Raw genomic sequence first — 16,138 nt, 5'->3', positions numbered from 1 at the left:
AGTATTATCACCCCATGCAGACTGCCCTCTCACAAAATGTTACAGGGCAAAGACAACGATGTACAAAAAGCCTGGTACAAGTATCAGCATCAACACTGACACATACAATGCATAGTAATGGAAGGAACAGATAGGGAACATATATTGTATGAAATAGACAGTATGTAGGCTTTGTTGTTGAAAATAACATTCAGATAAACGGGGTTACCACTATACTGTGAGTCAAATGAAAAATTCCATGACTTTTCCCTGACAAAAAAAATGGTTTTAATTTAAACTGCTACAACAAAATTCCCTGATATTCCATAACTTTGCCTCAAAAATTCCTTGAATTTCCATGTCTGGAATAGACTTTCCAAAATGCCATGATATTCTAGATGTGTTTTGTGGGATCCCTGGATAAAGTATTCACCAATAAACATAGAGCACATATCTTGCATTGTTGTACTGTATATAAATGCATATTAATTATTCAACCCCTTATATTTTTCGGCAATGGACAAAAATACTTTTCCTTTCAATTTTCCAAACAAACAAACATTTCTCCTTACACTAAAAATGAAGGAGGAGAGAGTGGGATGATCACAATAGCACAGCAGCAGTAAAATAATTAGACTTAACAAGCCCTATTGTTAAAATGTCTCTCTAAAAGACAATAACACTTATAACAGAGGAAAACAATCACTCTGAGATTCATTATAGTTGAAGAAAAAAGACGAGTGCAACTTACAAAAAGAACTAAATGAACAAACCGGCCTAGTTTCCCCCATCAGACAATTCAATGACTTGTGACCTCTAGATGGAGAGCAATGCACAGCCAGACTGGAAAACAGGAACATTGTGTGGCTATTTTGTTCTAGGGAGAAGTTTATCCTCAAGTGAGTTTCAGTATGAAGAGATTTTTTTATTTTTTTTAAACCAAGACAAAGTTCTCAGGCCTAAAAATATCTAACCTCCTCATGGGCAAGAAACAATGATGATTCATTTGGGGATGATTTTTGCCAGAAGCGTTTAGGGTGTGTGACTGCTTACACACAAGCACACATACACCCCCAGCAACACACACACACACACACACACACACACACACACACACACACACACACACACACACACACACACACACACACACACCACTGAGGGATAGAGAGAGCAGGACAGAGAAGGGAGAAAGACAGAAAGAGAGAGAAAGAGAGATTGATAGAGAGAAAGACAAAAAAGAAAGATGAGATTGATAGCAACGCCTGCAGACATACAAACAAGAAAAAAATCGCATGACCATAACCTGTTTACAAATATATGCAGAGAGGTGTTTACTAAAGCGTAACATTCCACTCCACTGTAGTGGAATTAATCAAGTCTTTCGTCTGAGTGAAAGTGAGTCTGTATTCAACACAGGAAAAGCCCACCCATTCCACTCACAAATCTGCTGAGTGCCAAATATGCCGAGGCTGCTGGGACAGCTGTGGTCTAGATGGGCGAGGGCCTCGTTGTTAAGGGCAGAGACTGTATTACATTAGCCCGTTTATTTGCTTAGCGGATGCCTTTGACCATGGCAACCTGCAGGGCTTTGGGCTCGCAGGCAGATAAACATCATACCCTACCACACACCTTGACAAAATATGTTGAATATGAACAAAAGGAACCGTTTAAAAAGGTGTCTGAAGGACAGCCACTGCAGTATTTTCAAGTCAGCCTTTTTTGTAGTTTTGTATTAATGCTATAATGAGACAAGAGTAAAGCTCTTTTGTCATAAGTTTATGACAAAGGAGACGTCCTTGTTAGCCGAGAGCAATGTTGGCTGACTTTGAGCTTTGGCTGTGTGCATCCAATTTACTACTTTGTCACTAAAGTCCAGCAAGGTCTGTTTCTAACAACTTCAGGGACAGTTTTCACCCTATCTGTTATTTTTCTTTCACTGAAGGATTTGATCTGGAGTATGAAAGCAGAGCAGTGTGATATTGGCCTTGAAGCGGTCATGAGTTGTGTGATTTTTGCATTAACTTTTAAATTGTAGTTTAGCTATGCACGGATCAAACGCCTGATTTGCTTCTTTAACAATGAGTCGGCGTCCAGCTGATTCGGCCCCCTTTCAGATGTTTCACACAAAGATTGTAATTGCATAGGCTGAGACATCTTTATCTCTGTTAATTGCCTAATCAGAAACCACGGCGCAGTCTCAAATTTGGCACTCAAAGTTTCCAGACAATTGCGCTAATGGAAAGTCGAGGGTGAAAAAAGATCTCAAGATCTGACTGAAGACCAACACAAAGGCCACACAAACACAACCTATTCAAAACAATCCATGACACATATACCAAACTGTTGGGATCAATTCATCAGAACTGTGAGTTTACCAGAGCTTGTCTACTGTGAACGGAGCTCTGCAGCAGCTCATTCAGAGCTGGGTAGGGCGGTCTGTTTGTTGACATGAGTCTCAGAGAGTGGCACCAGGTGTTATTGGTGGTGCATGCTTGTACAGCATGTTATTTGACCAGAGCAGGTGTGAAGGGGACAATGGCGGCTGCCTAATTGTTTACCAGTAACGGTGACAGAGAGCTGTGTGTGGTGCTTAGCACTGGTGTCGTGACCAGCCCACTCATGCTGTTTGCCGGCAAATTTGGGAACAGTTTGTGTTGCTACGGTAAAGGAAATGTCTCCTAGTGCCCTAGTAGTATCAGCAACTCAGAATCAGATATGTGGAAGCACATAATGAGAAACTGAATCTCAAATAGCAGAAAACACCTTCCTTCTAGTCCTTCTAATCAAAACAACCATGCAATAGCTCTCTCTATATACAGATCGTATTACTTCATGTTCATGAGAAGCCTCTGTCCTTCTACTGAAACAAACAAACACACACACACACACACACACACACACACAAACACGCACACACACACACACACACACACACACACACACACACACACACACACACACACACACACACACACACACAGTAAGTCATTGAGAGGATGAGGATTAGAGAGTGCATTGTCAGACAAACAAAGACAAAGTCACACACATACACCCACACAAAGGTTTTGTTTTGGTAGTGAGTATTAAAATTGTCAATTGTAAAGTTGATATTACTGTAGTATCGGCCAGATTGATGTCAGATAGATTTCCACATCCAAAGCAACACTGTACAGCTAATGCAAATGTGTACAATATGCTTGAAAAGCTGTCCAAGGGTCTCTAGCCTTCAAAAATTCAGTTAACAAACAGATACACTATAGGATCAACAGACAAAAACCACATGTTTGCAGTCAACAAGACAAACAGACAGATGCTTGTAACTACAGAATGTAAAGTCAGGCTGTGAAAACAGAATATAATCCTGCTGCTATACATGTTAACAGTTATGTTCTGGTGTCAGGGTTAATGGATAGGATTTGTTGCATTACAGATTCTAGTAAATTGCCATCGGGGTCCATTCACTTCTATCTGACTTTAATAATTATGTCCAACTGACCTCAAAAGGTAGTAATTTGGGAGATCTGGCTAAGCTGTGTACAGTATGTCTAGGGTAGGTTCTGTTAAAGGGTTTACTGCAGCTAAATGAATAGAGGCAGCCAGCTAAAGGAGAGTAGGGGTTATAACTTCATCATTTCATGCACATACTCCAAATATAGATGGTTTATGGTAAAGCATGATAGAACTGTATATACTGCTGTTGAACTCATTTGCCAAATGACAATCACATCATTTCAGGAAATATCACAAAATTAAAATAAAATAAATAAATAAAACTGAAACATTTAATAAGCAAAAACATAATCCTCATCATACTGTACAGAAATCCAATTTGAGATGTTTTACAACACTGTTGTATGTTGTATGTTGTAGTATGCAATATTGTTTGAAACGAATAGATGGAACTTCAAGTCCTGTCTGACTTGATAGACTGTTGTGGTACATAAAGACAAGGCTGATAGTGTGGACCTTTGGCATCAGTGGTCATTATCATCAGGCACGCCAGCGGCCCGGGGGACATGGGGATATGACACCCGCAGTTTTGAAGAGATGGCAGTACTCCCCTCAGTTTTGATAAAAACTGTTTGATCAGTTTGTCTACTAACAACCATGAGTTGGTTATGTTTAATAACCAACTCAACTATGTACTGCTTATCAACTTGTTTTCACTAAGATTAGTGACTCTTACACCACATTTAAGTTCTAAAACATTGCAGACATCATTTACAAGACACAATTAATTTACTTGAGTTACCTTGGTGCATAAATTCCTCATAGACAGTAAAGGTATCACTGTATGAATACAGTGTATCCTATCTAAAAGCGATCAGGAATAGCATTCAGGGAGGTCCTAAATAAGCTGGGAATTTAGCTATCTTACTTGTGCCTGTCACATATGTGAGGAGTTCTTTGAAGCTCGGGGCACAACAAGGGAAATAAAAATGAATCCAGACGGGGGGCATAACATAATTTGTTCAGAGGGCAAATAATGTAAGTTGACATAATATTTTATACATCCCCAGCCAATGTGCCATGCAATAGTCAATATCCAATTCCCCCATATGTCAGATAGCATGACAGTATGGCTATTTTTAATGGGGAAATTATTTAGCCTAAATCAAAGAGATACTTTTGCATTTGCCTGAAGTGATGTAGCCAAGATATATGTTTGTTTCAATATTTGACAGACATTTTACACATTTTTTTAATATGTTTTAATTAATTCAGTGTATTTAGATATTGTTAAAATGTTGGTAATACTAATAGTTGATTATAAGGGCAAAGTACAGTACGTTGCAAATCATTGTAATTGTCTGTTGGGTCATTCCACGTCAATTCAACCAGGACCCACGCACTTAGGTCTCAAAACATTCTGAAAAAATTACCAGGTGTACCTACTGTATGTTATCCAGGAGACACACTGTAAAATTACTCTTATGTAAAATCAATACTTTCCAAGATACAGCCAGTTTTACAGGGGGAGGGGTTGTTGATTTTGTTTGGCCTCTTTTTTTGTCAAAGTTCACAAGCCCACAGCGCAATAACTAAACCATGTAGGAGGCTCAAATTTTGAATTCTGGTACATAAATAGGAATAGTATGTAGCAAAATCGTCACGTTTGGTCTGGATGATCCTGCATGGTCATAGTTGTCCCTCAAAGTTGATACAAATTTTATTGGAGTTTTTGGCTGGGCTCTGTTTAGGCCTTCAGAAGACATATTTGTACTCAACATAGGCTCTTGATTTATTTTCCTTATTGAGATAAATAGAAACACTCTCACAAAAAGCAATGAACAGAAAATAAATCCCTGGTTCAATTGACGTGGAATGACCCTGTTCATTTCTTTGGTCTTTACCCTGTGCTCTGGTAACTTGTAAATCCCCTACAAGTGTTCTCTCACATGTTCTAACATTACATCAATAACCGTTAACTACTAGTAACTACTGGAGAGTGCATGTTGATTTTGTAATTTGATTGACAACTTAATTGACAACTTAACAATTTAAGTTGGCATAACTATTTGATTATGTGTGTTTGGATCACAGGCATATGATGACCTGTATAAACTGTTGTTCATTTATGGCTTCATAAAATATTAACATCCCATGTAGATTTTACAGTATTCAACCACTGGGCCAAGCAGTGTGAACTAACTCAAAAGTAGAATTGTGTAAGCGTAAAAGCTGAGACCTCCCACATAGCAAAAAGTTGGTCTGAGGGCAGATCTGGCATTCAGGCCATCCTTCAGTTTTGACCATTTTTGATGAAAACATAATTTGAAAACAATCAATGTTATTATCTTAATATTCCGGCAAGTTTAAAACAGTATGATGGCCGACAGTGGGTCAGAAGTGGTGGTCCAATATTTGGAAGCTGGATTTCACTATTTGGGTTGTTGCTCACAATTTGGTCCCCCTCACTTTGAAAATATGTCCTGAGCCCCTGATTATCATTATTACATTATTACACTATTAGGTCATTAATATCAGCAGATCACCATCCAGCTTGCCTAAAGTGACACGTAACTTACATGTAGGTGTCACAACTGATGACAATGAAAGTTCTCTGAGCATGTAGTCTCAATTACAAAGTCATGTTGGTTTATTCAGTATGATATTGGCAAGATCAGACCTTATCTAATCTAAGTCTAATATACAGTCTGATGGATACATACAGTAGTTAGACACATTAGCCATTAGTGTGTGTGTGTGTGTGTGTGTGTGTGTGTGTGTGTGTGTGTGTGTGAGTGTGAGTGTGTGTGTGAGTTAGAGAGAGAGTGTGTGTGTGTGTGTGTGTGTGTGTGTGTGTGTGCGTGAGTGAGTGAGTGAGTGAGTGAGTGAGTGAGTGAGTGAGTGAGTGAGAGAGAGAGAGAGAGAGAGAGAGAGAGAGAGAGAGAGAGAGAGAGAGATGAGCGGCTGGTCACTCACTGAGCTCGGCGATGCTCCCCACGCGCGTGGCCAGCAGGGACTGCTCGATGGTGCGCAGCTCTGCCTGGCTGTAGGCGCCGGCCTCGCCACTCTTTCCCCCACGCTGCTGGTCCCGGTGCAGGTTCAGGCTGTCCGGCAGGCTCAGCGCACCTGGAGGACAGAGGAAGGCAGAGGTAGCAGGTCAACACCCACCAATGGTTAGCCAATCCGTCTGAGACCACAGTATCCCAGATCAATATGCCTGGGCGAAGTTGGTTTCAAATAAGATTACGGTTCGGGTGAAGTTGGTTTTAAATGAGATAACAGTTTGCAGTGTACAGAGCGTGGCAATGGCCCACTGAAATGGTGCCTCTGAAATCATTTTCACCAAGAGTCTTATCTGTCATTGCCGACTTCGACTTGTGATAAAATGCAATTAGAGCCTCAGTGAGATGACAGGGAATCTGACTAATTAAATCATTATGGGGATTTCAGCTCCCCTGACAATGAGCTGATCGTTATACAACCTTAGAAAAATGGGGGCTGAAGAACTCATGATTACATCTCTTCCAAAACACCTCCACTGTTCCAGGTTGGAACGTTTAATTCACCAAGGTGTAAGCAATACAGTCAGATAGAGAGCGTTCGATGGAGAGGAAGACAAATATAGATTATTATTCAACCTCCTTCTATTATTATACCTCCTTCGTCCCTCGGTCCAACCCACCCACCACCACTGCCCTAATCAAATTACTGCTCACTGTGATGATGTTCAGGCATTGTTCGGAAGGGCAGACCAAAGCGCGACAGGTGGGAGATTGGGCTTAGCCATGGGCTAGTGGACACAACATGCGCCACCTGCCAGCTTTAATGATGAGGGTCGATATTGGGTTTGTCTGTGCGCATTACTTACAGAGGCCCACCTTGCTGTCCAGGAGAGGCAAATTAACATCTGCATACATGTAAACAAAGACCATACATGCCCATGCCCATGCAATCGCACACATATACTGTACACAAGCACAAGCACAAGCACAAGCACAAGCACACACACACACACACACACACACACACACACACACACTCATAGAAAGCCTCGGCAGACCACTGCACACAACCTTCCTCTTAAACCTCCTTGGCTCGTCCCTCAACATCCTGCTCCACCCTCACACAATTCCCTGGCAGCCCATCCCAGCATCCTTCCCACATCTCCCCGAGAAGGATTCTCTTTGTAGCCCATTGGGCACATGGGGAACATACTGTAGCATTTTTTATGGTCCACATCAAATTCAAATCAAGTCAAAGAACAACAACATGCAAAAGAACACAGTAATAAAGAAAGAAAAGAAAAGAAAAGAGGTGCACCACAAAAGTGAAGAGATTTACTAACACTCACACACACAACCCCCCCCACACACACACACACTCACACACACACAACCCCACAGACACACACACACACACACAACCCCACACACACACACACACACACACTCACACACACTCACACACACACACACACACACACTCACACACACAACCCCACAGACACACACACACACACACACACACACACTCACACACACAACCCCACAGACACACACACACACACACACACAGTGTGAGAGTTAATGATGCGCTCCTTGGTCCCCCCAAACCTCGAACAGCTGGGGTGCGAGGAGACCCATCGGGGGAGGAAATAAGGCCATTGATGACAGAGGGGACGCTAATCGCCACTCCACAACGCCACCCCAACTGGGGCACTCCAGCGTTTGCATTCCCTAACTGCCCTCGCCCACTCAGCACATGGCATGGCCAGAGAGCCGTGCCGTGGAGCCTCCAACATATTCAGAAGGTTTTTTGGGAAGGACAAGGAGGCCTGACTCTTGGAACTCCAAGGGGTTAGGAGAAGGAGACATGCCAGGAGTGGGATGGCTCCTCCAGAGCCCTGAACATCTGGCTGCACGAGGGTGTGGTGGAGAAAAGCAGCTTGTGCGTTTGTGTGTGTGTGTGTGTGTGTGTGTGTGTGTGTGTGTGTGTGTGTGTGTGTGGGCTGCTACCGCTGCTGGAGTCATGAAGGACTAGGACACCTGAAGGTGTTCCGTAACTTTCCAAGAAACTGGGGTGGAGAGTTCCGGTGCTGATGGGACTGTTGTGTTTGGTCCAAAGCTCCAGTTTCATTTCAGAATGGATCCTCTAATTAGTGCTGTCATGTCTCCTTATTTCCCCATGCTTGCGTATTGGTATTAGGTGTGAGAACAACCACTGGGCTCCGAGTGTCGATCATGTGGAATTTCTGGCAAAGACTGTCGGCTAGACAAGGGGAATTAGCAAGCTACGTATGTGAACAGAAACTGCCAACTGGAATTACAATCAAGACATGGAATCACACTACATACTGTGGTATCTAAGTCTCCAGACACTGACTCCAAAGTAAATTTTTTAGTTGAGTGAAAAGGCAGTTAGCGGTCCCACATCTGAGGCTGAGTTTTAGGGAGCTGTCAATCCAGCTCTTGGTTTACAAAGTACAGGATGAGACGATGAGAGGCCTACATTTATTTTCCAGTTACAAAAATGCATCTAATAACTTCTTTACAACTAAAATATGCACTCAGTAGAAGCTGGGAAAACACACTTAAATATTTCCAATACATCAAGCCACCCAACCCAGCGAGTTTTCCAAGGATCTTCTCTTTCTAACTCTTCTCTTCTCTTACTAACTCTTCTCTTTCTTCTTTTTCTAACTCACATTCCTCTGACTCTCCCCTGCCTTTACCCACCCCAATTTCTTAATGTGATTGTGGGTTCCAGAACATACTTATGCAATATTTATATGATCAGATCAAAACAGGAGAATGAATATATTTCCTGCCGCTTCTCTGCCCTCCCCCCACCCCCACCCCACCCCCACCCCCAAACACATCCACACTCGGACTCCCCACCCCCTCAGGAAGAAAAAAATGCAGCAGTGTTTGATCCTCTGAGATGTTTGGTATATTAAAGATCACTCGCATATGTGGGGAATGGAGGGGGGGTCTAGGCCCATACCTCCAGGGACACGTAGAGAGAAGGGGTGTCTCCCGCCGAGATCCTGTCTCAAAGTGTGTGGGGGGGGGGGGGTGCAGGTGAAAGATTGGTGAGGCGTGTTTATACTGAGACATTTTGAAAACCTGTAAGTCTCTGAGGAATCCTCTATATTTGGCTACAAAGCATCAGGCTCTGTCCTCCGTCTACAGGAAGGCCACATTTGTGCACTTTGAAGAAACTGAAGGGGGGGGGGGGGGGGGGGAGTAATCTATTCTGTCCTGAACTTCAAAGATATGAGATCCAGTTTGATCCGTAAACACTCCACATTGCTCCTCTAGACAGCAAGCACTCACTCCTGTGTTGTGCAAGTGCTGCTTCTTCACGTGTCTGCATGATGGCATCTCAGATAGCACTCCGTGTGGGCTGGAGGAGAAAACAAAAGAGGAGCAGAATGTGCATCATCAAAGATGCCCCCCCCCCCGAAAAAAGAAAATCCCGTGGCTGTGGCCTACAACAGGTAGCCATCAATAATGCTCTATCAAGATTTCTGATCTCTTTATATAACCAGCACTGGCCAGGCAGATCATGGGAAGTGACTGAGAGAGAGAGAGAGAAGCAGCTCTAGGGGGCAGGCAGCTGCAGAATGTCTTTCCTCAAGAGACCTACAGAGACACAGGAATACTTTTGGAAGGTCACACTGAGTGATCCTCCCCCTACTCACCCATCCAAGCATAAGCAAAAGCAACAACATCATCGGATCAACAACATCAAAGTGCAAATGCCAGTGTTTCACAGTGACAAACATGGAGCAAGAGATTACAGTGTTTAGTAAACAGTAACAGTGGATATGCATAACAGCATAACGGATAACAACAATAATATTTAGTTAATGTAATACACTCTTATAAGCAATTCCACTTAAGTGAATTTACTCTAAATATGTTACAAGGAATTCAATTCAAACAGCAACTGCCACTGTTGAACAACACAGCACATGGAGTATGTCCAAGGCAATTAAGGATGCTAAACCCATACAGCTATTACAGTCCTATGGGAATAGTTAGTGACCTAAACACCAAAAAAGTTCTGATTGAAAGAACATCTGTGGGTAGAAGATTAAAACAGATGGAAGAGAGAAATGAATAAAAACAACGCAGCAAAGTGATTATCTACAGTATCCCATAAACTCCAAATGGTGCATTTATCATTTGTTGGTGAGGGTTTTGTTATTCCTAAATGCAGCATTTTTTAACACAAGAAGCTGCCAGAACTAGATGTACCACAAAGCGGTATAAAATATGACCGCCACTCAGTCCTGCACATTCTCTCCGCAAAAATAAATACCGCTTGTCAATTTGTCTCCATCTCTTACTCCATCCCCTCTTGCAACTTTTGTGTATGTAAATGAGTGTGTGCATGTGTGTGTTTGTTTTTGTGTTTAATGTGTTTTGTGTTTAATGTGTTTTGTGTTTTGTGCACTGTGTGTGTTCGCTATTGAGTGTGTGTATGTGGAGGTAATGGGGTGTGTGTGTGTGTGTGTGTGTTCCTGCTTGTGTGTGTGTTTTGTGTGTGTGTGCGTGTGTGTGCATGTATGTGTGTTTATGTGTGTGTGTATGTGCATGCCTGTTGGGGCTGCACGATTATGGCCAAAATGATAATCACGATTATTTTGATCAATATTGAGATCACAATTATTTATCACGATTATTAATTAATTTTAGTGACAAAAATATTTTTTCCCTTAAACATATTGGACTTGCTATCTGTCTCACCCAAATTCTTCCCCTCACATTTACTCCCCAAAATTACTGCAAATATAGATTGACTGTGACTTCCAAACTTCCAGCTTGCTACTTTGTTAATATTTGGGGAAAGGTTAACGGCAACACAGTAATTACAAAGTATTGATTAATACAGTTAATTTGATGCTTTTTAATTCATTCATAAATGGTGCACTGTCAATTTAAGACACTTTGCCAGATCCACTCAAATAGCTTATGGCTAGAGCTGTGCCCACTCAGTTTGTAAATGGTCAGTAATGGGAACTGTTGCCATTGCGCTCTCTCTCGTGCACGCTCAAATGCGTTCCCAATTAAATGGAGTAGCATAACGTAGTTAGATCTGCTGCAATGGAGATACTATGTATCTCGATGTAACAAGCTGTTTTGACATTGACATTGTACACGTTCTTCAGGAAGAGTGTAAAGCAGTTTGCAGTAGCCTGAAGTTAATCACAACGTCGTCTATCGCTGGGAAAAAAATAGCTAGCTATGATAACCTAATTATATGCTTGGCAGGCCGGATTAAAGTGTGGCGGGCCGGATCTATGATAAACTAATAAATGCTCGGCGGGCCGGATTAAATGGCGGGCCGCAGTTTGGACACCCCTGGTTTAGTCATTCGTTGATATGTAAAACACTGACGTGTAGGCTACAATTTCATTATTGTTCACTCGTTTTGAGTAGGCTGTGTCTTGCACATGTAGCTTATAAAATACATGAATATAATTCACGGATCCCGTCGTTAGCTCAACTCTTATTATAGGCTATATCGGAGGAAGCAAACAAGGACTAAAAGTTAACGTGATAAAAAGGCATGTGTGGTTTGATGTGATGTGTTTCACGGTATGAGTTGAGAGCCCTGCTTTGCTTAAGTTTTTGGTTAACTCCACTTGCCTGAAATCCGAAATATTTTCGAACAACGGATGATCCGTTTCGAGGGACAAGCTCTTAGCCTGCTGTGCCACACATTTGATTTTTGATTCGTTTTTTTGTATAGTCTAACTAGCCTACTAATAGTTAACATAATGCTACTAGTCCACAGTGCATCCAAACTGAGCATTGCATCAGGCTGAGCAGTGCAGGGAACAGTTGTCATTGGTAGGCTGCATGCAGGCACATTGTTTTGTAGCGGAGTGTTATATGGGTTGCCAGGTTGGTTCAATGGGTAGAGCACGCATTTTTAATATCGCTCGATCACGCAAATTTGATCGTGGGAAGCCAAAATCGTGATCGTGATTACAATTCGATTAATTGTGCAGCCCTAATGCCTGTGTGTGTGTGCTTATGCATGTGCGTGCATGTGTACTGTGTATGTGTGCATTTGTCTTTATGTGTGTGTGTGTTTGTGTGTGTGTACGTGTGTGCATGTAGCTGATATGGCACCCCATGAACGAAATTCCAAGAAACTTGGCATGCATTCAGAGGGTGTCATAATAACCCTAAACTTCAAATTTCGTGCAATTTTGCACCTGTTTTTAACTAGGTGGCGCTACACCTCAAATGAGTCGATAAGGGATGTGTTGACATGGCCCCTGGAGACCAACATACCAAAATCATTTGGTCATCCTAGGCCCTACAGTTCTCGAGATATTAACAGAAAACTGTGTCCGTCCAACCCTCCTTTCAGGGGGCCTGGTGCAGTGGGTGGGCAATGGTTCAAAACGAAAAATAATTTCCATTTTCACTTCACTTTCATCCCCGGAATCGTTGACACAAATATACTGAAGAAAAAATACAAGATAAAAAAAATCTGGAAGAGAAAAAACTCTGACTAAACCTATGTGACCGCTGCTTCGCTAGCGTGGTCATAATAATTCTGCCAGTGAAAACACTGATAGCTTGATTACTTTCACACAGCACACATACACAGCAACACATGTCCAGTGCATAACTGTTTTTTGAGTCTTGCCTCATCTGGTTGATACATTCTAGTGTGACATATAAGCAACGGACAGAAACGTTTCCCCAAATCCTTGCACACTTGTTTTAAGCCATATGCCACCTTCTCCAGTAGTGTCATTTATTGCTATGGTCCTGCACAGTAAAACTTTATATAATTCCTAGAGGAAAAACCAACTAAACTACACCACATTCCTGAGGGCTGTGACCTTCTACTGGCAGCAATCACAGCATGGTAATGCTCACTCTGAGGAGGCTAATGGGGGTCTCTTCAGCATGTACTGTGGTAATACGGAGAGCTCTAGTAATGATGCTTTTTGAAGGTGCTTCACCAATTTGAACAAATGGATTTTACATTAGGAAAGGGTTGCTATTGTCATGTTTGAAACACAACACAGTGCCCTTTCTATGTAGAGCACAGTTCACTTAAGGCTAAAAGTTTTCTAAACATTTTACATAAACCTGCAGAGGGAACCCAGCATCTGAGTAGGTCTGTACAGAATCTTTCAATAACCATCATTTTAAAAATATAATAGTGTACTGTGTATGCTGATAAACACAAGTCTTCCACCTGTTACATAAAATTAATATAACTATTAAATTAATAGAAACTACATAAAAAAAGAAAAAGATATGAGGTTAAATATCAGTAAATCCCTTATTATGAAGACGAAGATGACTAAAATCACTGTGATTCCATAATTCCTATGACAACAGTAATATAATGATCCCTCATACTTCCAGCTATTCTATAAAAAATGCTATGATGACTGCCGAGTTCAAGACCTGCAGTTATGTTTCTATGAAACAGCAGCCTTCATCATGTGTCTAAAACTACAGCAAGTCCACATGACATCACTCAGAACCTCAATTCCATTACCTGCGGCCACATGTATTGAAATATGTAGAAATCTACTTTGGAATCGTTATTACAACTGGCCGTTTTCAAGGAAAATAACATGTTTTCTGGGATCTCATTCAGCTGGATGCACTATTTTACTTTGCAGCCAATGTTTTGCCCACTGCCACATGAAAGACTTTACTGCCTAATCTCCAGGCTGTGTTTAGAGCTGCCAGTGGAGATGGTGTGGGACACTTCTTCTTGCATAATGTTGGATGTTAGATGCGATCAACTCTGAAATTGGCCACAGACCACTTAGATTGATACAAGTACACCTGAGGTTTTCAGTGACCCCAGACCCTTGCTTAAGCTTGGCATATCTGACTACTCCACCAAAGGAATGTCCCATTGATTTCTCTCTGACGTGCACAGCCTCTCTCCCATAAGGCAGAAACTCACTCCGAATATTAACAGCTAGTCTCCATGGCAACCGGGCAGAACTGCCCAGTGGTTGTGCGATTGGAGGCGGAGGTGGACGGAGCTGGTGGCTGTTGGGCGAGCGGATGCGAGGGTGGTAGCAGGTAGCTCTGAGCGGATGAGGCGAAAAGCCCCCGAGACTGACCGCTGCTTGCTGAAGGGCCCAGCAGTGTTTGCTGAACACACTGCTAGAAATCCCCCATCTGCCCCAAGACATTTGCTGGAGATCTTCTCAGGCAAGAACACCTTCAAACTTTCCAAGTTCATCAACGGAGAGAAACGCGGACAGGAAGTGTGGCAGGGGAAGGGGTGAGTTTGAAATTGTATCGAGTGTTGATTGTAGGAGGAGTTGAAGTGTTGTGAAGCACTCAATGTGAGCCTGCAACAAACTGAACACTTCTCCATGGCTGTGTTCACAGGTCCCTATAGCTGAAGCTTCAATTACTATTCTTGCTGTCACAACACGAGGGTTTGACTGGCGGACCTCAAGCCAGGGCTTCGGGCGAAGATTTGTCATTTGGAAGTTATCCAGTAGAAAGGTACTTCCCTCATGAGCACTGCTCAGCAGGTAACAAGGGTTCGGAACCAGCTACAGGCAAGAAAGCCTAACAATTGGTGACAGGAAAAATACCAGAAAAACAAACCAGAAAGGCTTTTCTGAAGTGACTGCCCTTTCATACACTAAACGGGTTTCCTGAGATGCTGAGACGTCTTGGTGTGGTAAATAATGGTTGGTTGACATGTAATATGCAACATGGGATGTTTAACACATGTTAAGGATTCTATCTTCACCCATTAGAAGTCCAATGAGCGGAAGTCTTGGCATGTACTTTCAGTTTATTGTACAACATGAAACTGCTCGCTGACTGCTCCACAATGAAATCAATGAGGGGCCTCCAAACGCTCGTAAATAAACAACCCGCGCTGTGAATTCATCAAAGCAAAGGTCTACCTCTGTCACAGAACCCCCCCCCCCCCACACACACACACACACACACACACACACACCACACACTCATTTTGCAGACTAGGCACTTTCTGTCAGCACGCATTCATTTACCATGGCCCCTTTTTTCCTAAGTGCGAGAAAAAGAAGTGTTGGGTGTTTCCTTTCTCCTTTCCACTGCATGCCTTGCTAACGCTGAAAACAGGGCCGCTAGACTGAGCTTAGTCAGAGATGCACCAGTGCACCAGTCCCCATTTCCCTTTATTACTTCCTCCTTGCTGTAAGTGGGACACACATTTCCCTGCCTGAATGACTTCTTTATATGGGGGGTCACTGCTGGCCTTAACTCATCAGTCTTTTAAAAATCCAACACAAATTCTCCCTCTTGGTGTTACACTTCCACTGTATCCACTCTGAGCCGAGCTGAGACAATTGACTCTGACACCTGAACAACAAAGACCAAAATAGAATTCAGCCTAAACACGTACGTGTATGAGGGAAGCAGGAATGACATGGGCAACAGACCGAGTGTTCTGCATTAGTGAATATTCATTGGTCTACACTGCATTTGTGAATATTGATCGGTTTACATTACATTACATTGTTTATGCAAACATTACAAAAGGGACAAAGTTCTGTTAGCTCTCAGCTTAGTCACCAACATTTGTTGCATACAGCATGTTTTCAAGCAGACAAATTCCTCTACATGTGTGTACTAATCTAAATCCAATTATATTAATATACTAATTAATGTACGTACATACACTCAACAACCCATGC

At 42.3% G+C, this 16,138-nt stretch overlaps 1 protein-coding gene across 3 annotated transcripts in view; it reads right to left on the bottom strand.

The window, feature by feature from the left end:
* btbd11a (BTB (POZ) domain containing 11a) overlaps positions 1 to 16,138 on the bottom strand; it is a 120,191-nt gene that overhangs the window by 33,929 nt on the left and 70,124 nt on the right. For all 3 annotated transcript variants that reach the window (XM_042078731.1, XM_042078732.1, XM_042078733.1), the window contains exon 2: positions 6,409 to 6,558. In XM_042078731.1, the coding sequence (XP_041934665.1) occupies positions 6,409 to 6,558 (150 nt within the window). The remainder of the gene's footprint in view (positions 1 to 6,408; positions 6,559 to 16,138) is intronic.

The sequence above is a fragment of the Alosa sapidissima genome, chromosome 22 (genome assembly GCF_018492685.1).
Source record: "Alosa sapidissima isolate fAloSap1 chromosome 22, fAloSap1.pri, whole genome shotgun sequence".
Lineage (NCBI taxonomy): Eukaryota > Metazoa > Chordata > Actinopteri > Clupeiformes > Clupeidae > Alosa > Alosa sapidissima.
The sequence above is the reverse complement of the archived record's forward strand: the minus strand, read 5'-3'. Positions and strand labels throughout refer to the sequence as shown.